Source organism: Austrofundulus limnaeus, unplaced genomic scaffold (assembly GCF_001266775.1).
Source record: "Austrofundulus limnaeus strain Quisiro unplaced genomic scaffold, Austrofundulus_limnaeus-1.0 Scaffold144, whole genome shotgun sequence".
Lineage (NCBI taxonomy): Eukaryota > Metazoa > Chordata > Actinopteri > Cyprinodontiformes > Rivulidae > Austrofundulus > Austrofundulus limnaeus.
Genome location: NW_013952546.1, coordinates 1,176,342 through 1,194,378, shown reverse-complemented (window position 1 = coordinate 1,194,378; position 18,037 = coordinate 1,176,342). Strand labels below are relative to the sequence as shown.

The window sequence follows — 18,037 nt, the reverse complement described above, 5'->3', positions numbered from 1 at the left end:
CTGTGTTGAAGGATCCGTGGATCTGTGTTCGACTACTCCACCTAGGCTGTATTGTGGAGCACAGATCCACTGAGAAACTTGCTGTTTCAGCAACGTTTAATTTAAAAACTGCACTTTTGAGGTTAAACAAATGTTCAGAATTCATTTCAATAAATTACAAGTTCAGAAGTGCATGGAAATTTCTCTGTATTGTATCAAAAATACATCGCACCGTGAGACTAAAGTATCGAACCAAACCGAATCATGTATTTTCTGTATCGTTGCACCCTTTCCCAGATTAATCTTCAGGGTGGTYAGTTGAACTTGAACACCTACTAAACGTCATCAAATTTATTTTACGTCTCAGAGTCTGTAGGACGTAAAATAAAAAACAATAAATAAAGTTAGAAATTAGAAATTAGTAGAAATTAGTTCCTCACGTTCTGCCTGCCCCCGCAGCCGACAGTCCACTTTAACCCCGCCCACCCCGCGTTTGAGTAATACGGCTCTTTTATGAAAATTACGAACTTTTGAGGGTAAAGATACAGCTAAAAGCCCAACGGGGTTGACGTGTTTACATCATTTACCCAGTATGCTTTGCAGCGTAAATAATATGACGCCATCCATGTGACAATATAAATATATATTTTAAGATAGTTTATAAACACCTAACAATTGAAGTTTATCAAATAGCATCTGATGTTACAACCAGTCGGTCTGAAACGTGAGTAAAAGAAGGTTCTGAACACTGGCGACAGGTAACACGGTCACAGCAAGGACATTCCAAAACACCTGAGATATCGCTGTGTTTAGTGTGGGGGGAATTAAAAACATTTAAAAAAGGAGCAGGGTGCTTCCTGATTGGTCACTTGGTCTGTGATTATCTGCATTTTATGCGCAGCTTCCCAGTGGTTTGTGAGCAGATCGACATGTTTTACAATAAAACTAAAGCCAGCAGGAACCGGTTTAAAGGAAGCCGTGTTAGATTTAGGAACTTTAAGCCCCGCCTACTGCTCACCCACAATCAATCTCATTTTTTCTCAGCATGTGCGTAACGAAATTACAAGTAAACGTTTGCGTGGAGGAGGCAGGACCTGCATTTTGACACACGTCGGTGGTTTCGCCTCGTGAGGCTGATGGGTGGAGCTTTAACTCAAACTCCTGTTTTCTCAGAGATCGTGGGTAAAAAAATACATTCATTATGTAAAAATATTTAAAAAGCTGTGTAACCCTGTGAGCCTTAGTGGTCCGTCTTTAAGACACTCAAATATCTAAACACTTTTTAGCTTGTTGAACGCAGAGCAGCTGATGAGCTGATTAAATAACGGGAGCACAACACCGTTTTTTTTTTAATTTCTTGTTTTTTTTCTTTTTTGATTCTCGCCAACAATAAGCAGAATAATCTGAGCTGTCGGCTCTAACTGTTGCACAAAAAGTAAATATATTCCTGCTGAGGCTGCTGTCCTGGTACAGAGAAGGCTAGGTTAGTGATGGGTGGAGGGGGCGCCCGAGGTCGCTGAAGTCCAAACCATCAAGTGTGACGTGTAAAACGTTAGCTGACCTCGAGGTGAAGCAGAGACGCTGGTACCATGATCCTCAGAGGCGCTGGTCGTTTCAGACCTCAGGCGCTCGCCGCTCCCTGCTGGCTAACGTTAGGATTATCGGAGTGCAAGTATTTTTATTTTTTGCTTTATTCATTTTTATTCTAAAACCAAACCACCTGAGAGCTGCGGCGCTTCGTTTGTAGACGGTTTGGTCCTGAATACCTGAGGACTAGCTGGTGAGGAGCACGTGTGCCGCGCCGTCCCTCCCCACGTCGGCCTCAGAGTTCGGGCTGTCCGTGCCACCGTTTGACGTCACGTCGCCGCTCGGGTCGGCGAAGGCCGGAAAGGAGGCGGGTACCGGCGTGACGGTGAGCTGGGGGCCCAGGCCGCCGCTGACTGAGGAGATGGGGGAGAAGAGGGAGGAGCAGAGGAGTTTGACGGGGCAGAAGGCGGAGCCTCGGGGGATGAAGTTCACCTTGTTTTTGTCGGGGCAGGAGAACAGAGGGAAGCCTTTCGAGGTGCCAGACCTGAAAGACGACAGAAGCTGAACTCAGAATGATTTCATTTTAACTTTGTTCTTATTTCAAACTTTTGGATGCACCTCTGCAACTGATTAACTTTTATTTTTCCCATCAGTTGACCGCAGCTATTATTTTTCTCAGTGACTCAGTCATTAAAATACATTTTATTAAATTAACAGCACATCTTCAGCTGTTTGAAACTCACACAAACTCCTCGAACACTTTGACCTTCTCGCATCCCTCTGGTGGTTCCCGTTTGAACATGTAGCTGTTGTTGGGTTTGGGAGAAGTGGCGAACTTGGGTAGAGGAGAGCTGCACACACTGTCTGGAGCCGGAGAGCAACATTAGAGTTACGACGGTGGAGGTGGAGGAAAAAAAAGGGAACGTTTTGCTTCAAGAGTTAAAAACAAACCTTTATCGATTTCATCTGTAGAACAGGGACTTCCATCTGGGGAGTGGAGGTGGTCGGTGCTGCAGGGGCGTGGAGACGGGCTTGATTCGCCGCTCGAAGGGGCCTGAGTGTCCGTGTCACGCGTGTCCCCGCTGTGGCGATGAGGGGGGAACGGAGCGCGGCGGCCATCCGCCACCTCCATGGCCTGTGAGGTCAAAACACAGGGGCGGTGGTGACGAGTCAACATCCAAAAACTGATAATTCATGTTTAAACACCTCTGATAACTCAAGATGTATGGAGCTAAATTGGGCCCATAAAGTTTGTTCAAAAATTTATTTTAGAAACTAAGAAAATTTTTGCAACTGAAAACAAATTTTTGAAACTGAAAAATTATTTAGAAACTAAAAAAAAATTTTTTGTAAATGTTTGGATTATATGATAAAACAGCCTGCCATACATTTTTAATTATGTGATACAATGACCTGCAACATTTTGGTAATTATATGATACAATGACCTACCATACTTTAAAAATTTTTTGAAATCGCAGCCTGTCGTTACTTATATGATACAAAGGCATGCCATACTTTGATAGTTATGATACAACAACCTGCAATATTTTTTATTATGTGATAGAATAGCCTGCTATACCCCGTTAATTGCATGGCACAATGGTCTGCCATACTTTGATAATTATATGATCAAAACATCTGGCACATTTAAAAATTATATGGCACAGCGACCTGCCAACTCTTGTCAATTATATGACACAATGGCATTCCATACCTTTTATTGTATGATACAACGGCCTGCCATACTTTTAAAAAATTGACATCACRGCCTGTCATAATTTGTTACTTACATGATACAAAGGCATATGCCATACCTTCTTAGTTATGATACAGCAACATGTAATATTTTTATATGATACAACAGCCTGCCATAACCTTGTATTAWATGACACAATAGTCTGACATACCTTACTAATTTTATGATACAAAMATCTGGCACATTTTAAAATTATATGGCACAGCGATCTGCCATCTATTGTCAATTATACGACACAACGGCATTCCACACATTTATTATATGATACAACAGCCTGCCATACCATGTTAACAATATGATACAGTGATAAGTAATCATCCATAAAGCGTTCTCTCTGACGTAATCTCATGTTATATACACGAGCTGAATATCTTGAATCTGAGAACATCCAGGACTGAAACGCCTCTGATGTGTTCGTCTAAAGGGCACGTAGAGAAACTAACACCACACCAGATGGTGGAACTCCAGAGATGATGTGAGAGGTGTTCTGCCTGGCTCAGATGACTCAAATGAGTCTGTGAACAACATGCTGTAAAGCTGTAGGTGTGTGGAGCGCCTCACAGCTCTGCCAAGGTTTACAACCTCATATCAGACCTGATTTATGGTCCTCGTTACCTCCAAGCACCTGAATTCTGGGTCAGAGAGAATAAATATGCCATTCTTTAACTGTATGTGTGAAAAGATTTTAAAATGTTATTTTTGTTTATATAATAAGACGTCACAATTTATTTTAATGTTTTTAATTAATTTTTGTTTTTGTGTCTTTTGTTGTTGAATTTGTTAAAACTGTTGCTAACATTTTATTTTAATTTTCTTCAAAACGTCCCGGTGATCGTTTAGAAATTTCCTTTCAGCACTGTACACTTTATTTTTCCAAYTCTTATTTAGTCACATTTAACCCTGATGTGTTGAAACAAAAGATTTTACCATRAATATTAGAAATCTAGTTTAGTAAATACCTTCTAGTGACTTGTGCTAAACAAACGTGCCGTGGGTGCGAGTGCACGTTTTGTACCTGCATGCCGTGCTCCCAGTCGTCTCTGATGAAGACGTTTTCCAGCTCACGGTTGATGGCTTCAACACTGCTTGGCACTCGACATATGAGGGATTTAGTCAGCGGGGTTGTCATCAGACTCGAAGTTCCCTTGTGCTGGAAAAACACGATTAAAAAAATGACTTTTAMTAACTAAATAGTGTGGTTCAGATAAATGGTTGTTAGCTAGTAATGTGGAATATTTTGTGGTTTTCACACTCATTCATTCAAATATACAGGATAAGACCTTACAAACTGATGCACGACTGTGGTATAATGTTACATGACAGACAGACTCTGTTTCAATTTGTTTTAAAAGTAGAGACTTTAACTATAAACCAGTTTTTAAATTGTGTTGAAAAGCCAAGTAAAACTGGAGTTATGATAAATTATTTAAACTTTTTTTTTCTGGAAATGATCGTCCTGTTTGATGTCCAGAGGCAGGTGGGAGGAAACATGGTAATCTCATGAAAAACAATTTTATAACACTCCTCAATYCACYGTCAGTCTCATCCCCCCTCGAGCCGAACAAACATAAAACCCCTGAACTTCTTTCTGACCGAGACTCAAAGTTATCTGACGCGCGCCAAAAAATCTACAGGAAGAATAAAATAAAAAGAYGCAAAAGTTGAATGAAGTTTGGCGGCGATGGAGAGACGAGTTATTACATTTGTGGTATTTAGCATGTTTGGATTTTATAGTTCGGGTGTAGTTTAGTGAACCTCAAACCAATATGTCAGCCTCAGTATATAACGCGTGGCAAAGCACCCAGAGAGTACGGTTGTACATAATGACGTTGCTAACAGTTCAAAATGGAAACAAATGGATCCCTAGGATCCGGCTCCCTCCAAACAGTCACATCCCACCTCTAGTCCAAACACGGGTTTGTTTTGTTCTTACAGCTGTGAAAAGACTCCATTCTGAGAGATCTGTTAATGAATGAAGAACCAGGACAGAGAGGGACATGTCCAAACATGTTCCTGTTTCTCTGCCTCCCCTTCATCATCACTGACCACAAAGAAAAGAACTGCAGAGCTTCCATTCATTAAGATCCCTTAGATCCAACATATCAACAAATTCTAATTAGAATCTAATAATAGAAACAGATAATTAGTTACATGAAGCAAGTTTGATTTGTTATTTAGAGCTGTTTACTGAGGCTCGCTTCTTTTCTTATCTTAGACGGTTGTTTTCGTTTGGTCACCCTCGGTTTAGTTTGTGTTTGACTTGCTAAGATACCTTATCGCATTTCTACGGCCTGTGTCACATTGCATCACCGCAGCGGCTGCTGGTTAATGTTTTCACCTGGGCGGACCATGCCGGGGCGTGTGGGGGGGGGCTCGGACACATGTGAGAAACTTACCTGTGGTTGGCAGGTAGCGGCGTGCTGTGCCGGCTGCGGCAGCTGCAGTGAGACCTGGTCCCGGTCTTTGGTCTGCCGGGTCACCTGTTTGCTGCGCTGCAGCTGCAGCCTCAGTTTGGCAATCTGCTGAAAGAAAGAATAAGAATATTAATCACAATGAAGCGATGTCACGGCAAACATTTGCTCGATAACCGTAAACCTGTGTTGGCTAACAGACTAGCTGTGGCAGCCATCTTGAAYTGAACTTCAAAGTTTAATCAGTTGTACACCCAACGTTTATTTTTGGCAACATGAATGAGTCACTGGTGTTTTTCGAGAATATTCTCTACTTCCTGATTCAAATAAAAAAAATGAACCCAGCTGTTGCAGCAACCCAGTTTGGTGCAACGAGCAGTGTTGCACGTGTGATGATGAAACGCGGTCGGTGGATGGGTGTTGCTACATCTGGCCTYGTAAACAGGATAGTCTTTGTAAAGACCAACAGACACGGTTGTGCTGTGCAGACAAAGGTGTGGTTCTTCAGTGCAGATCTTAAACTCCAGGCAACACAGTCAACAAAGAGACGGTCTCTTTCCATACATGTCCACCCACACACACACACACACACACTCTGTGGAGGTTTCAGAGCCGGGTGACGCTCGCTGCCTTCGCCTGGTGTGAGCAGGCGATAGCGACAAGTCCGGGCAACCCCAGAGTTCAGCTGGCTGATGGGAACGAGAGGTTTCCTGGCTGCTGTTGGTTCTACGGCCAAAAAGATGAACGTGTTCCCTGCAGGTCTGAGTCAGCTCAGACTATTGTTTGTTTCTGTTTATAGTTCCTCCTGTGGGAGTTCTGGACAGTACACATACATAAATACACTTTCACCTGCTTTAACCTTTCATTTTAAAACTTTCAGCTGCTTCAGGACACAACGGTCAGGAAATAATTTATTAATGCAGCTTTTAAACTTGTTCAGTTAACAAACTTTTACAGTTTTTCATACAAAAATGCAACACATATAAGTTTACCTTTTTTAGTTTTCAGGTAAAGATTTGAAACTTTTAGCTTTCAGCAGATGGACTGCTATTTTTAGCTGCTGTTTTACTAGTTTAAAGCTTTCAATTACTCTTTTGCCATTTCTATCTTTTAGCTGCTCTTCTGCTAATTCTCCACTAATTCCATATTTTAGCTGCTCTTCTGCTAATTCCATCTTTTAGCTGTTCTTCTGCTAATTCCATCTTTTAACTGCTCTTCTGCTAATTCCATCTTTTAGCTGTTCTTCTGCTAATTCCATCTTTTAGCTGCTCTTCTGCCAATTCCATCTTTTAGCTGTTCTTCTGCTAATTCCATCTTTTAGCTGTTCTTCTGCTAATTCCATCTTTAGCTGCTCTTCTGCTAATTCCATCTTTTAGCTATTGTTCCACTAATTTCATCTTTTAGCTGCTCTTCTGCTAATTCCATCTTTTAGCTATTGTTCCACTAATTCCATCTTTTAGCTGCTCTTCTGCTAATTCCATCTTTTAGCTACTGTTCTGTTAATTCCATCTTTAGCTGTTCTTCCGCTAATTCCATCTTTTAGCTACTGTTCCGCTAATTTCATCTTTTAGCTGTTCTTCTGTTAATTCCATCTTTTAGCTACTGTTCTGTTAATTCCATCTTTTAGCTACTGTTCTGCTAATTCCATCTTTTAGCTACTGTTCTGCTAATTCCATTTTTTAGCTACTGTTCTGACAATTTGGCTTTTTTTTATCTTTTGATCAGTCATTTATTTTCAGCTTCTTAAAACAAACTTCAGCTGTCCTTCAGCTCATTTTTTCTAATTATTTTCAGGTGATTTTTGTGATGAAGTTCCAACAACTAAAAGTTAAATCTGAGGGAGGAAAGTTTCCTGAAACTGTTGAAGCTGTTTTTAAACAAAGACATGAATACTGACCGTTAAACTTAACGGTAAACACAGGTATATCCCAACAAAAGCTTCAAAACTAAAATCTTATTCTTTGATATCACATCGTCTCTACATTCAACCTGTCCTGAACTTGTTACTGTTCCTGAGTTCAAAAAGGTCAGAGTTACTGTAAATTTATCCAGGCTGTAAAAAKTTTAAAAGCGAAACAAACATGTCTGCTCCTCGTTTAGAGAAGCCTTCAGAAACAACATCCCATAATAAGATGCACACGGTGAACAGAGAGGAGGAGGATAAATTTAGGCTGTGGTTTGGAGAGATGGAGTCCATGTGGTCGGCTGGTCGGCCTGCCAAACCCAGCAGATAGACAGGAGTGGAAACCAGATTTAAGGAGAGTAATATTTAGGCTGACCCAAGGCTCTTGACAAATAAAAACAAACTTTTAAGGACTTGAAAACTTTTTTAAAAATTACAGAATAGAGGTTAGTAGTACCTCTTTCAGGTGGTCCGCACTCCCCCACGAGGCGGAACGCTGGTGAGGACTCCCCAGATCTGATCCTTCGTCACTCCAAACACCCGGCGTCTGCAACACAAACACAAACAACCACACGTTACAAAAGCTTTAGCTGCTGTTCGGAGAGCAACATTTACAACAAAGTGGAGCCAGGTCATGTTTTCAGCTGCTCCAGGTGATTGACACCTCATAAAAAACATCTGCCTTCAAACTGTTTCTACTAAACCAATTAGAACCTGAATTTTAAACCGTTTAGCTGATTTAAAACATGGGAAGGAGTTAACCAGTGCCGCCAGTTCAGCAGTAAAGCTGTAAACCTGGAACCAATAAATATGAGTAGAAGAGCCACGGGATACCCTCCCTGAGGAAAGAGCTCCATTCAACAGGAAAAACAATCTTTTCTTCCGTTACTGAGCTGGTTTAGGACAAATCTATCTGCCACAAGGCAACAAACTCACTCAGCCGCCTGCAGACTGCAACAGAATGAAACCACACCCATCCTCCATGAGGACTTCTTATCAAATATGAGCTTCAATCTTTGCATTTCTTCCAAAAATCTACAAATTATTTAGTCTGCAAGCATCTTTAGGGTTTTATTTAAATGCACCGCACAGACTTTAATCTATCTGTACATCAGTAAACAGCTGATATACAAAATATTTCCTCCCTGAGAGCACAGGGGCAGTCCTGTCTCACAGAAGTTGTCTTTTAGGCGTCCACGGCAGAGACGAGGCAACGGTTAAGTTATGTAAATTAATGCAAAAACCAGAAACAGACTGAGGATGTTTCATGGGGTTGTTTGAAACTGCGTTCTTCCTCCCTCTGATTGTGCCCGTCTACGTGGCCTCTGGCGTCCAGAACATACGACGTTTTATGGCGAGCGCGTCGGCATGAAACCTCCTAAATGTCAGCGCCTTCGGCCTGCCCTGCGTTTGACTCGGCTCAAACAAAAACGTCTGTTCCCGTCGGGTCTTCTCTCTGAGATGTGGAATATTACGCTGTGAATAATGAGGAACACCCGCGGAGCTGTTTGAGCTGGGCTTCTGGCACCGGGACACACATTAAACGGTTTCTTGTGCTCTGCTGGAGAAAAAGGGACCACTGTGCTCGGCCACGCTGCTTGGCAGATGTGCAGCTCCTTTAGCGTTAGCACGCCGTTCATGACCTCTGGAGATACGTGTGCAGCTCCACGCCTCTGTCAAACATCGAGGGGTTTGATGCTGTTTCTACAGAATGCAGATGGATCTAAACGCTGAGCGGAGTTTAGTAGGAGAGATGCTAAAAGGAGATAAATATTTTATTAGGAATGGTTAATCTGCATTAGTGAAAAAAACATGTCTACAAATTGATCAAATCAACAAATAGTCACCTAAAGTTAGGTGGTATTARCTGAAAATGATCCAAGTGCTAAAAAATCTTTGTTTAAAAATTTATTTAAATTGGAATCAACTGTTTTCTGTCTGTTAGCAAAATAACTCATGAACCACTACATGGATTTTAATGAAACTTTCAAGAAATAATCAGTGGATTTACATCTACCACTCATTAACTTTTGATGTCAATCCGGTTCAAATTTGCCACCACAGCCAACTGAACGTTTACAACACAAAAATGGCTATAATTTAGCCACTTTTGCAGATATTGTGCTGAAATTAGATACAAAATTAGAGAGTCACTCACAGCASATATGGTTAGTGATATCATGCTATATTGCATGAGTTTGCATTTTATTATCTAACATCTCATCAGCCTCTGTTGAAAGTTACGACTTCAAGGTTTAACAGTAAATATGATGCCACTAATTGTTAGAATTTGTCCTGAAACTTTAGTGTCTTTATTGTTTGCGTTTAAACCTGTATTTAAATATCAGTTTGTCTATTTATACAGGAAGCTCATTCTCAGAAACCTTCTTCATGTGAACAAAATCAATAAATAAACCAYGCTGTAAGTTAATCCAGGGTTTGATGTTGTATGCAAAAGGTGCTAAGTTTTTTTTATGTTATCAAATTTCTAATCTAATCTTTTATTGACTTCCTTTCCATCTTCAAAACCMGTTAGGACAAACGCCCACCTTTATTTACCTCTCTGCCTTTTTATGGAGCTGTTTCTCCTTGAACCTCCAGCCTGAGTTGTGTGCTTTGTGAACTGACATGTGTGCCAGGTGTTGAGCCTGATAATGTTACGCTGCTCAGATAAAAAGCCCGTTTGCCTTCGGCTTGTTTCCTATTGTGAATCCCACCCAAAGGGGTGGGTTAAATGCAGGCAACATCCTCAAGAATCCAGCTCTGTTCCAAAGCAGGAAATAATGACTGGGCTTCAATAGGGCTGCGGTGGAATTTGGGCTGTTTTGTTTAGATTGCACGCTGGGACATGCGTGCAGAGCACCCCTGCTATCATTCGGTGGGYTGTGGAGACGAGGCGAGCGTGCAGCCTGACTCTGACGGTGACTTTGGTGCATCTGTTATCCTGAAAAACATCTATCGTGTGCGTGTTATTCTACAAGACACTTTAGTCCTGACACCCACTCATAACTTGGCTGCCTTTAATGATAAAGAGAACACTATCTTTACCAGAAGCCGTTAGCCCAGAAATATATAGGTTTATTTTATTATATGTTTTATTATGTGTAAGGTTTATGCTTCTAAAGTGATCTGGTCCTAAATTAAACAAAGTTAGAATGTATGTAGGATAACTGTGTAAAATATTGAGAACAAGAGCTGCATGATGTATCGTCTGAGCATCGTCTAAAACAGTGGTTCCCAAACRTTTTGTCTTCTGACCCACAAAATATCCATGGCAAAAACTTGTGACCCCAAATATTACTGGTCTGAGTACATGAACTTCGTTAATAATCCTAAAAACACAGGCTTTTTGACAATCTAAATAGCTTATACACAAATATAAATACTTATTTATACTTATTTTGTGTTTTTGTAATAGTTATAGGGAAAATATTACATCAGCAATTATTTTATTACCCTTTAAATTGATTTCTGGAGATTATCCAAGGTGCTTCATGACCCATAATTGGGTCCCAAGCCCATCTTTGGGAACCAAAGTGCAGTGGTTCTCAAACTTTTCAGCTTTTGACCCACAAAATTGTACAAAACTGTAGCAGAGACCTGTGCCCCCAGCTATTTTTGGGTGATAAACATTTGCATCAGGTCAACTAAACATGGGCATAGTGACAATATTTTTTATACTACATTTATCCATTTTAAATAYACTAACCTCACTCCTTTGTGACAACTAAGGCAAAAATGTAATTAATTCAGAAAATCTTTTCAGGACCCCATCTTAATGTTTCGAGACCCCACTATGGGTCCCGACCCCAACTTTGGGAAACACTGGTCTAAAACACAGGTCATTGCACCAAAAGGCTTTTATTTTGATGGGTTGCAGTTGTGAAACATCTGGGACAGTAACGGCAACATTTTTTCTGAGATGTACCGATGAATCCTCGAGACATGGAGGAAGACGAGGAAGATGAGCTAAATTAGAGAACTGGGGGGGAAACAGCTAAAATACGGTTAGCATGAATGCTAATATTTAGAAAACAGAAAGTAATGCTGCGTTCAGTTTACATCGTATTCCAGGAACTCGTAACTGGTAGTGACGTCATTTCCCAACAAACCATAAGAAACTGCATTCCAGTTAGCCGGCAGGTGATTGTACTGTTGCCGCTAACCTAGCTACAACACTGCTACAATATGAACAATGACAAAAACAGAGCTCTACTGCGTACGTCACGCAAATAAACATTGATTTTAACACGTATAGTAATGCACAGAAAACACACTACTTGTGCGAGTRATTAAACATGCACAAAAAAATTAAGCAAGATAATTAATACTAAACGTTATGGAGTTAACTTTCTAAAGCTGCGAGTAGCCACCATCTTTAAATCGAAACTGGGGGCAGTTTCATTTCTTCCACTTTACGAGTGGAATATTACCACTGGAGGGGGCGTTCCAGGTTATATCTACCAATGGGAACTGGGAAATTACCACTTCCCAGGACTACTGGAACGCAGCATAGTGCAGAGGCAACACGTTATGAGGTAAAACGCAACATGACAAAAGGAAACRTATTCAGGTCCCAGCACAATAAATAATTTTACTGGGATTATTCAGATTAAATTGAGGAGTGGACGTCCCAGCATGCTCAGCAACAACACAACGAGCTAAAGTGTTAAAGTTTATGACAGCTTATTAAGTAAAAGCTTAATGAGAACAGGAAGGCTCGTCAGAGACAGAAAAGGCTTCTTGTATCTAAAAATATAAAACAAAAATTAATAAACAAGTTTTCAGGTTTAATCTGAACCTACAAATCTAGAACGATGACTTTGGAGCCGAGGAAACCACCATCAACATATCAGACTATAACCACAGCTGCACATTTGGAGAAAAAACAAAGAATATCACACCAACCGACAGCATGGTGGTAGAGCGTCGAGGCTTTGAGACGGTTTTACAGTTAAAGCTTCGGAGCATGAAAAACGTTTTAGAGCTAAATGTGAAACCGTCTGCACGACAGGTGAATCATAAAAACAGCCGTCACGTAACGGTGGTTCAACGGAAACTTTAAAAATGAGACCATTTGATCAGCCTGGCCTTTGTGTGTGCGCTCGTGCTTTAAAGTCGGTGTGTCGGGGTCTTAATCTTCATGCAGATTTGCTCTGTGTTCTGTAACCACGGGGCCTAGGGCCCGCGGACCCATCCTGGAACAGTGATTAGCATATGTATGGACCCTCTGCTTCTCATCTCCCACACAAAAGGCAGGCAGCCATGAGGGCCAGGTGGTAAGCAGTGGGATTTCTCCTCGCCTCGCCTCGCCTCGGGGACAGGTGCAAACAACTTCACCTCCGTGTGGAGTTGTGTTACAGCTCAAAGGAGAGGCCGGCTTAAACTTATGCAATGCAAAACAAAAGAGAGCGGGGACCTTTTGTCTGCAGCTTTCTGCTGTTGTCTTATGAAAAGAGCAGGGCTCAGGCGTAACTTGTTAACAGGAAGTGGTTTCCCACTATCCTTAGGGGAGCATTCAAACGCTCGAGGGCTTGAGAGGGCCACAATCTTTCGCATTAATACGACACAGGCAAATGTTTTCCATCAAAACCTTCTGCTCTTCAACAAATAAATGTCTTGTACGAGTTATATTTGTCAGCGTTCATTCAGATTTTTACAAGCTGTAGCTGGAAACGGGACAACGGGCCAGAAAAAACATTACATACATAAGATAACAGCTGATTTTGTCCTGATGTTTTCCAGGCTACAGTAATTATCAAACTGATTTTCCATACTTTCCTGATCTACACAGGAACCCTGTAATTAGAGGTGTTTACTTTGCACACAGCCTCTTCAAGACATCGCACAAGCCCCCCTCCTCGCCACTTCCTCAGCCTACAGACAAAGAAACTCAAAGCCAATGAGGGGTAAAGGGATGAAGCCCATGTAAATTAGACTTGGCGGTCTTCATTCAGTCACATGAAAGGCTCCTGTTTGTAACGAGGACTGCCGCGCTCGTCAAAAAGAAAAAAACATACATATTCAGTATTTAATCATAAGTGAAAACCACCGCTAACCCCTCCACCCTCCAAAAATTAAGCTATTTGAATAAAACTGCACAGCAGGACGYGTGGATAATTATGTACGGGCTGCTAACCAGTAATAATGTGGTCGGGCTAAATGTAAAACCCATACACGCATCTTAAACGTCTTGAATCTGAAAATATTGACGCAGCGGTAGTGTAGCAGTCTCTGGTATTCAACAACCACATGAAGAGAAACTAATGCTTATTTCTGGCGATCCAAAGTGGGATTATTTTACACGGGATCAGTGGTGGGAGTAACATTTGGTGCTTAAACAGGCATTATGACCAAATAAYGACAGTATCAGATATATAATCAGGAAAACTTTTAACCAACTTCAAGTCATAAAGCACATTGAGCGAAACACAATCAGATAATTATTATTTCATTACTTCAGACAGGTTATTGAAATATTCCTCCTGATTAACCCATTTGATTCACTTTTTAAAAGGTTTTCTGTTACTAAATGCTCCTTCAGTGCATTTATAGAACAATGATTCTACGTCAAATAATTACTTTCAGCGGTTCGTGGGATATTTTGCTAGCAAACAAACACAGGTCACCTTTCTCTCTTTAATAACAATAAATACTAAAACAAATCCCTTACAGCTACTTTAGGTGCTCTGAATGGTTCGTACCTGTGTGGATTTGTCTTTCATACAGGAGGGGTAGGGTCCATGGGAGTCTCGAGGCCACTGGCCCGTCAGGTAGGGTCCTGTGATGGCGTCCAACGAAGACGCCCTTCGGATGGCACTAGAACTTCTCACTTGCAGCTTGGACCTTTCTGCTGTGAATGACAACGTTTGAAAGAAGTTTGTGTTTCTGTGTTGCAGAACTTTTGAAATGTTGTATTTTCAAAAACTGGAGTCCATGTTTAAAAAAGGCCCAACTTTCATAAAGTGATAAAGACGCAACCTTGAACAAAAACAAATGAATAATTAGTCCATGTCAAAATAAAAAGAGACTTCTTTCTGGCTTTACAAAACAACAAAATAAGAGTTCATACTAAGGTCACCGCCTGTGCTAACACTACAATTACACACGTGTTTGACCTTGATCTCTAWACTACAAAGAGTTCCTCTGACATCAGAGGTGGAAACAGAAAGCTGAGGAGCTCAGGCTTAAAGCAAATGTAAACGGATGAGCAGGAGTATCTGATGTTGTGAGAGCAATCTGCTATGACCTCGAGCAGTGAAGCACACACCACCCACATCACTGCGCCAACCACCGCAACGCAACACAACACTGCCTGCATCCACACAGCATTCCTGCTGAGGCACGCAGTGTGGAGAGCAAACTGAAGACGACAACATCCGACCTGACAAATTCATGTCAGAGAGCGTGGAGTTACCTCATGAACTCAAACAGACAGGAACAGAATCACTAAAAACAAGACTCAGGTGGGAGGTAGGCTGTGCCTTCAGCTCCGTCAGGAGGTGGGTGGGAGGTAGGCTGNGTCAGGAGGTGGGTGGGAGGTAGGCTGTGCCTTCAGCTCCGTCAGGAGGTGGGTGGGAGGTAGGCTGAGCCTTCAGCTCCGTCAGGAGGTGGGTGCGATGATAATTTACAACTTTTCAGAATTTTGATTTTATAAAATGCATCCCCACAAAAACACAGGGACCTCTGCAGTTCTTTCAGATACATTTTTATTAAATCTCCAGCTTACCGGTTGAATTATTTATATTATACTTTTCAGGATAGCCTTTTGATGCTTTTAGCTTATTTGGGCTAGCCTTTTAGCTTATTTGGGCTAGCATTTTGATGCTTATTAGGACTAGCCTTTTAGCTTATTTGGGCTAGCCTTTTGATGCTTGTTTGGGCTAGCCTTTTAGCTTATTTGAGCTTATTTGGGCTAGCCTTTTAGCTTATTTGGGCTAGCCTTTTAGCTTATTTGGGCTAGCCTTTTGATGCTTATTTGGGCTAGCCTTTTGATGCTTATTTGGGCTAGCCTTTTGATGCTTATTTGGGCTAGCCTTTTGATGCTTATTCGGGCTAGCCTTTTGATGCTTATTCGGGCTAGCCTTTTAGCTTATTCGGGCTAGCCTTTTAGCTTATTCGGGCTAGCCTTTTAGCTTATTCGGGCTAGCCTTTTGAAGCGTTTACCTTTGGACTATCCTTGTACTAATTTTAGCTTTGAACAAAACTTTTGATGCTTTTAGCTTTGGGCTAGCCATTTGACACTTTTAGCTTATGTCTAGCCTTTTGATACTTTAAACTTTGGGCTATACTTGCGCTAATTTAGCTTTTAACTAGCGTTTTAGATACTTTTAACAACTGGCTAGACTTTCGATGCTTTTAGCTTATGTCTAACTTTTTGATACCTTTTGCTTTGGGCTATCCTTGTGCTAAATTTAGCTTTAAACTAGCATTTTGATGCTTTTAGCTTCTGTCTAGTCTTGAGAATTTCAGCTATCACTCTGCAAGTTTAGCCATGTGTTTGCTACTTTAGCTTTTCTATTGCATCTTTTAGCTGTAATTCTGTAAAGTTAGAAGTCTGCTTTTAGATAGCATTTTGCAACTTCAACTAATCCTTTGCTACATTCAGCAAGAATTTTGATGTTATTAGCTTTGAGCTAATCTTTTAAATCTTATAGGTGATTTGTATTTTAACTATATTTTTATTAAGTTAGCTAACATGTTGCTATTTTTAGCATTCCTCTTGTTACTTTTAGGATTTAGTTAGCATTTTGATGCATTTTACTAGCATTTTAATTAGCTTATGGTTACCCTTCCTAAATTTAGCTAGTCTTTTACTACTTTTAGCATGTATCTATCTTTTTGTAGTTTTTAATTTCTAACTGGCCTTTTAGCTTTTGTGTTTCTTTTAGCTTTTTGCAACTTTTGGCCTTTAGTTAACCCTTTGCTTCTTTTAGCATTCAGCCTTTTCTTAGCTTTAATMCCGTTTCAACCTGTTCTGCAGATTTCTGCACTCATTCAGTTCTCAGCATTCAGTCTGCATTTGTASAGAAAAAGTAATTTCTTTAGTTTTCTCTGCTAGTCTGCACAGGCTGAGACATTTCAAACCCAAAACACACACAGACTAAACCATCTCTCTACAAGAGGCTCCGTCTCCCTCGTGGAACTGCACAGCCTCATTGTTGTTCTTTGTGCACAGAACACACAAGCCTCGCCACCCAAAGGTATTGCCTAAGTAAGCTCACTGGTCTACAGTAAAATTCCCTGAAGCATTGTCAACATGGGAAGCAGACTACATTTCTATCAATATTGATACAGGCCGAGCCGGTGCCCCTGCAACAGGGACTGTGGTTATTTTCCATTGACCCCACATTTGCCAGACTTGAATAATCTCCTTATGAGAAAAAAGGAAAAAATGTGAAAGACATCAAAGCAGTGCATCTGCTGATTTCAGCGGTAAGAACACGGCGTTATGACTTTAAAGGAATACTTTTCTTTTCAGGCTGAATTTTAACATGAACTTTCCTCTCACAAGACATTCAGCAGGCAGTAAAAAAAAAAGGTCTCCACATTTCCAGGGTTTTAAATGGGTGGTTTATTAACTGTAGGGCAGRGGCAAATATAAAAACAAACATGTGGTCCAGATAGGTAAACCGAAGCATGACTGCTTCCTGTAGGGTTGCACAAGACTTCGCCACAATGTTGGAAAACAAAAATTCCCAGCTTTTTTACTTGACCTCAGAACAAATCTCACTGCACTTCCAGCATTGCAGAAACTTTCCAATAAATCTACTTAAGACTGAAGTCACACCGAGGACACTTTGTGTTGTTTTAAACCAGAAATAAATTTGACTAAAGTGGAACTGATACCACTACTAAAACATTTGTTGATATTGTGTTATTTTTGTTTGGTTTTTGTAAAATAGAAGATAYAGAACTGCAGACCAAGAGGTAGTAAATAGTTGAGTAGATATTTGAACACAAAAACTAAAGGATTTTAAGTTGGTAAAGTCTGCGTAATTTAAATTAGAACAATGTTTTTCCATTAAGGCTGCACCCGTTGCTCAAGACATGATCTGAATCAGCAGATTTTCATCTTGACCGGTTTGACTGGTGTCTGGTAAATCAGGCACTTAAAAATCTGCTTTTGTGGTTTGTTTAGTGTTTTTTTTTCCTCCCTGGTCAGTGATCACACCACTACTAGCATAACATTTTTCTGTAAGAAGGTTTTTACTTCATGAGTAACACATTAAAGTTGGGTTTAATTCAAAACATTAAACATGTTAAGGAATTAATTAAACTACTCTGATAAATTATGTTACAAAATTGCATCTAACTGCAATATGTGTTGTTTAGCAATGCATCAACCACCCAGCTAGCTAAATATTTTTCCTTTAAAGAGGATCCACAATTAGTTGTAACATTAAACTTTATTTGATAAACATTTATTTTAACTGTAAAATAAAGACTGTAAAAATAC

At 40.6% G+C, this 18,037-nt stretch overlaps 1 protein-coding gene across 5 annotated transcripts in view; it reads right to left on the bottom strand.

Annotated features, from left to right (window-relative positions):
- Positions 1-295: 295 nt before the first annotated feature.
- glcci1b (glucocorticoid induced 1b) overlaps positions 296-18,037 on the bottom strand; it is a 27,159-nt gene continuing 9,417 nt past the window's right edge. For 2 of the 5 annotated variants that reach the window (XM_014016406.1, XM_014016407.1), the window contains exons 3-9: positions 14,283-14,431; positions 8,036-8,125; positions 5,661-5,786; positions 4,280-4,414; positions 2,458-2,641; positions 2,250-2,370; positions 296-2,050 (exon numbers count right to left, since the gene is read on the bottom strand). In XM_014016406.1, coding sequence (XP_013871860.1) covers positions 1,753-2,050; positions 2,250-2,370; positions 2,458-2,641; positions 4,280-4,414; positions 5,661-5,786; positions 8,036-8,125; positions 14,283-14,431 — 1,103 coding nt within the window. In that variant the 3' untranslated portion in view covers positions 296-1,752. The remainder of the gene's footprint in view (positions 2,051-2,249; positions 2,371-2,457; positions 2,642-4,279; positions 4,415-5,660; positions 5,787-8,035; positions 8,126-14,282; positions 14,432-18,037) is intronic. The other 3 variants (XM_014016409.1, XM_014016408.1, XM_014016410.1) reach the window with 3 other exon arrangements.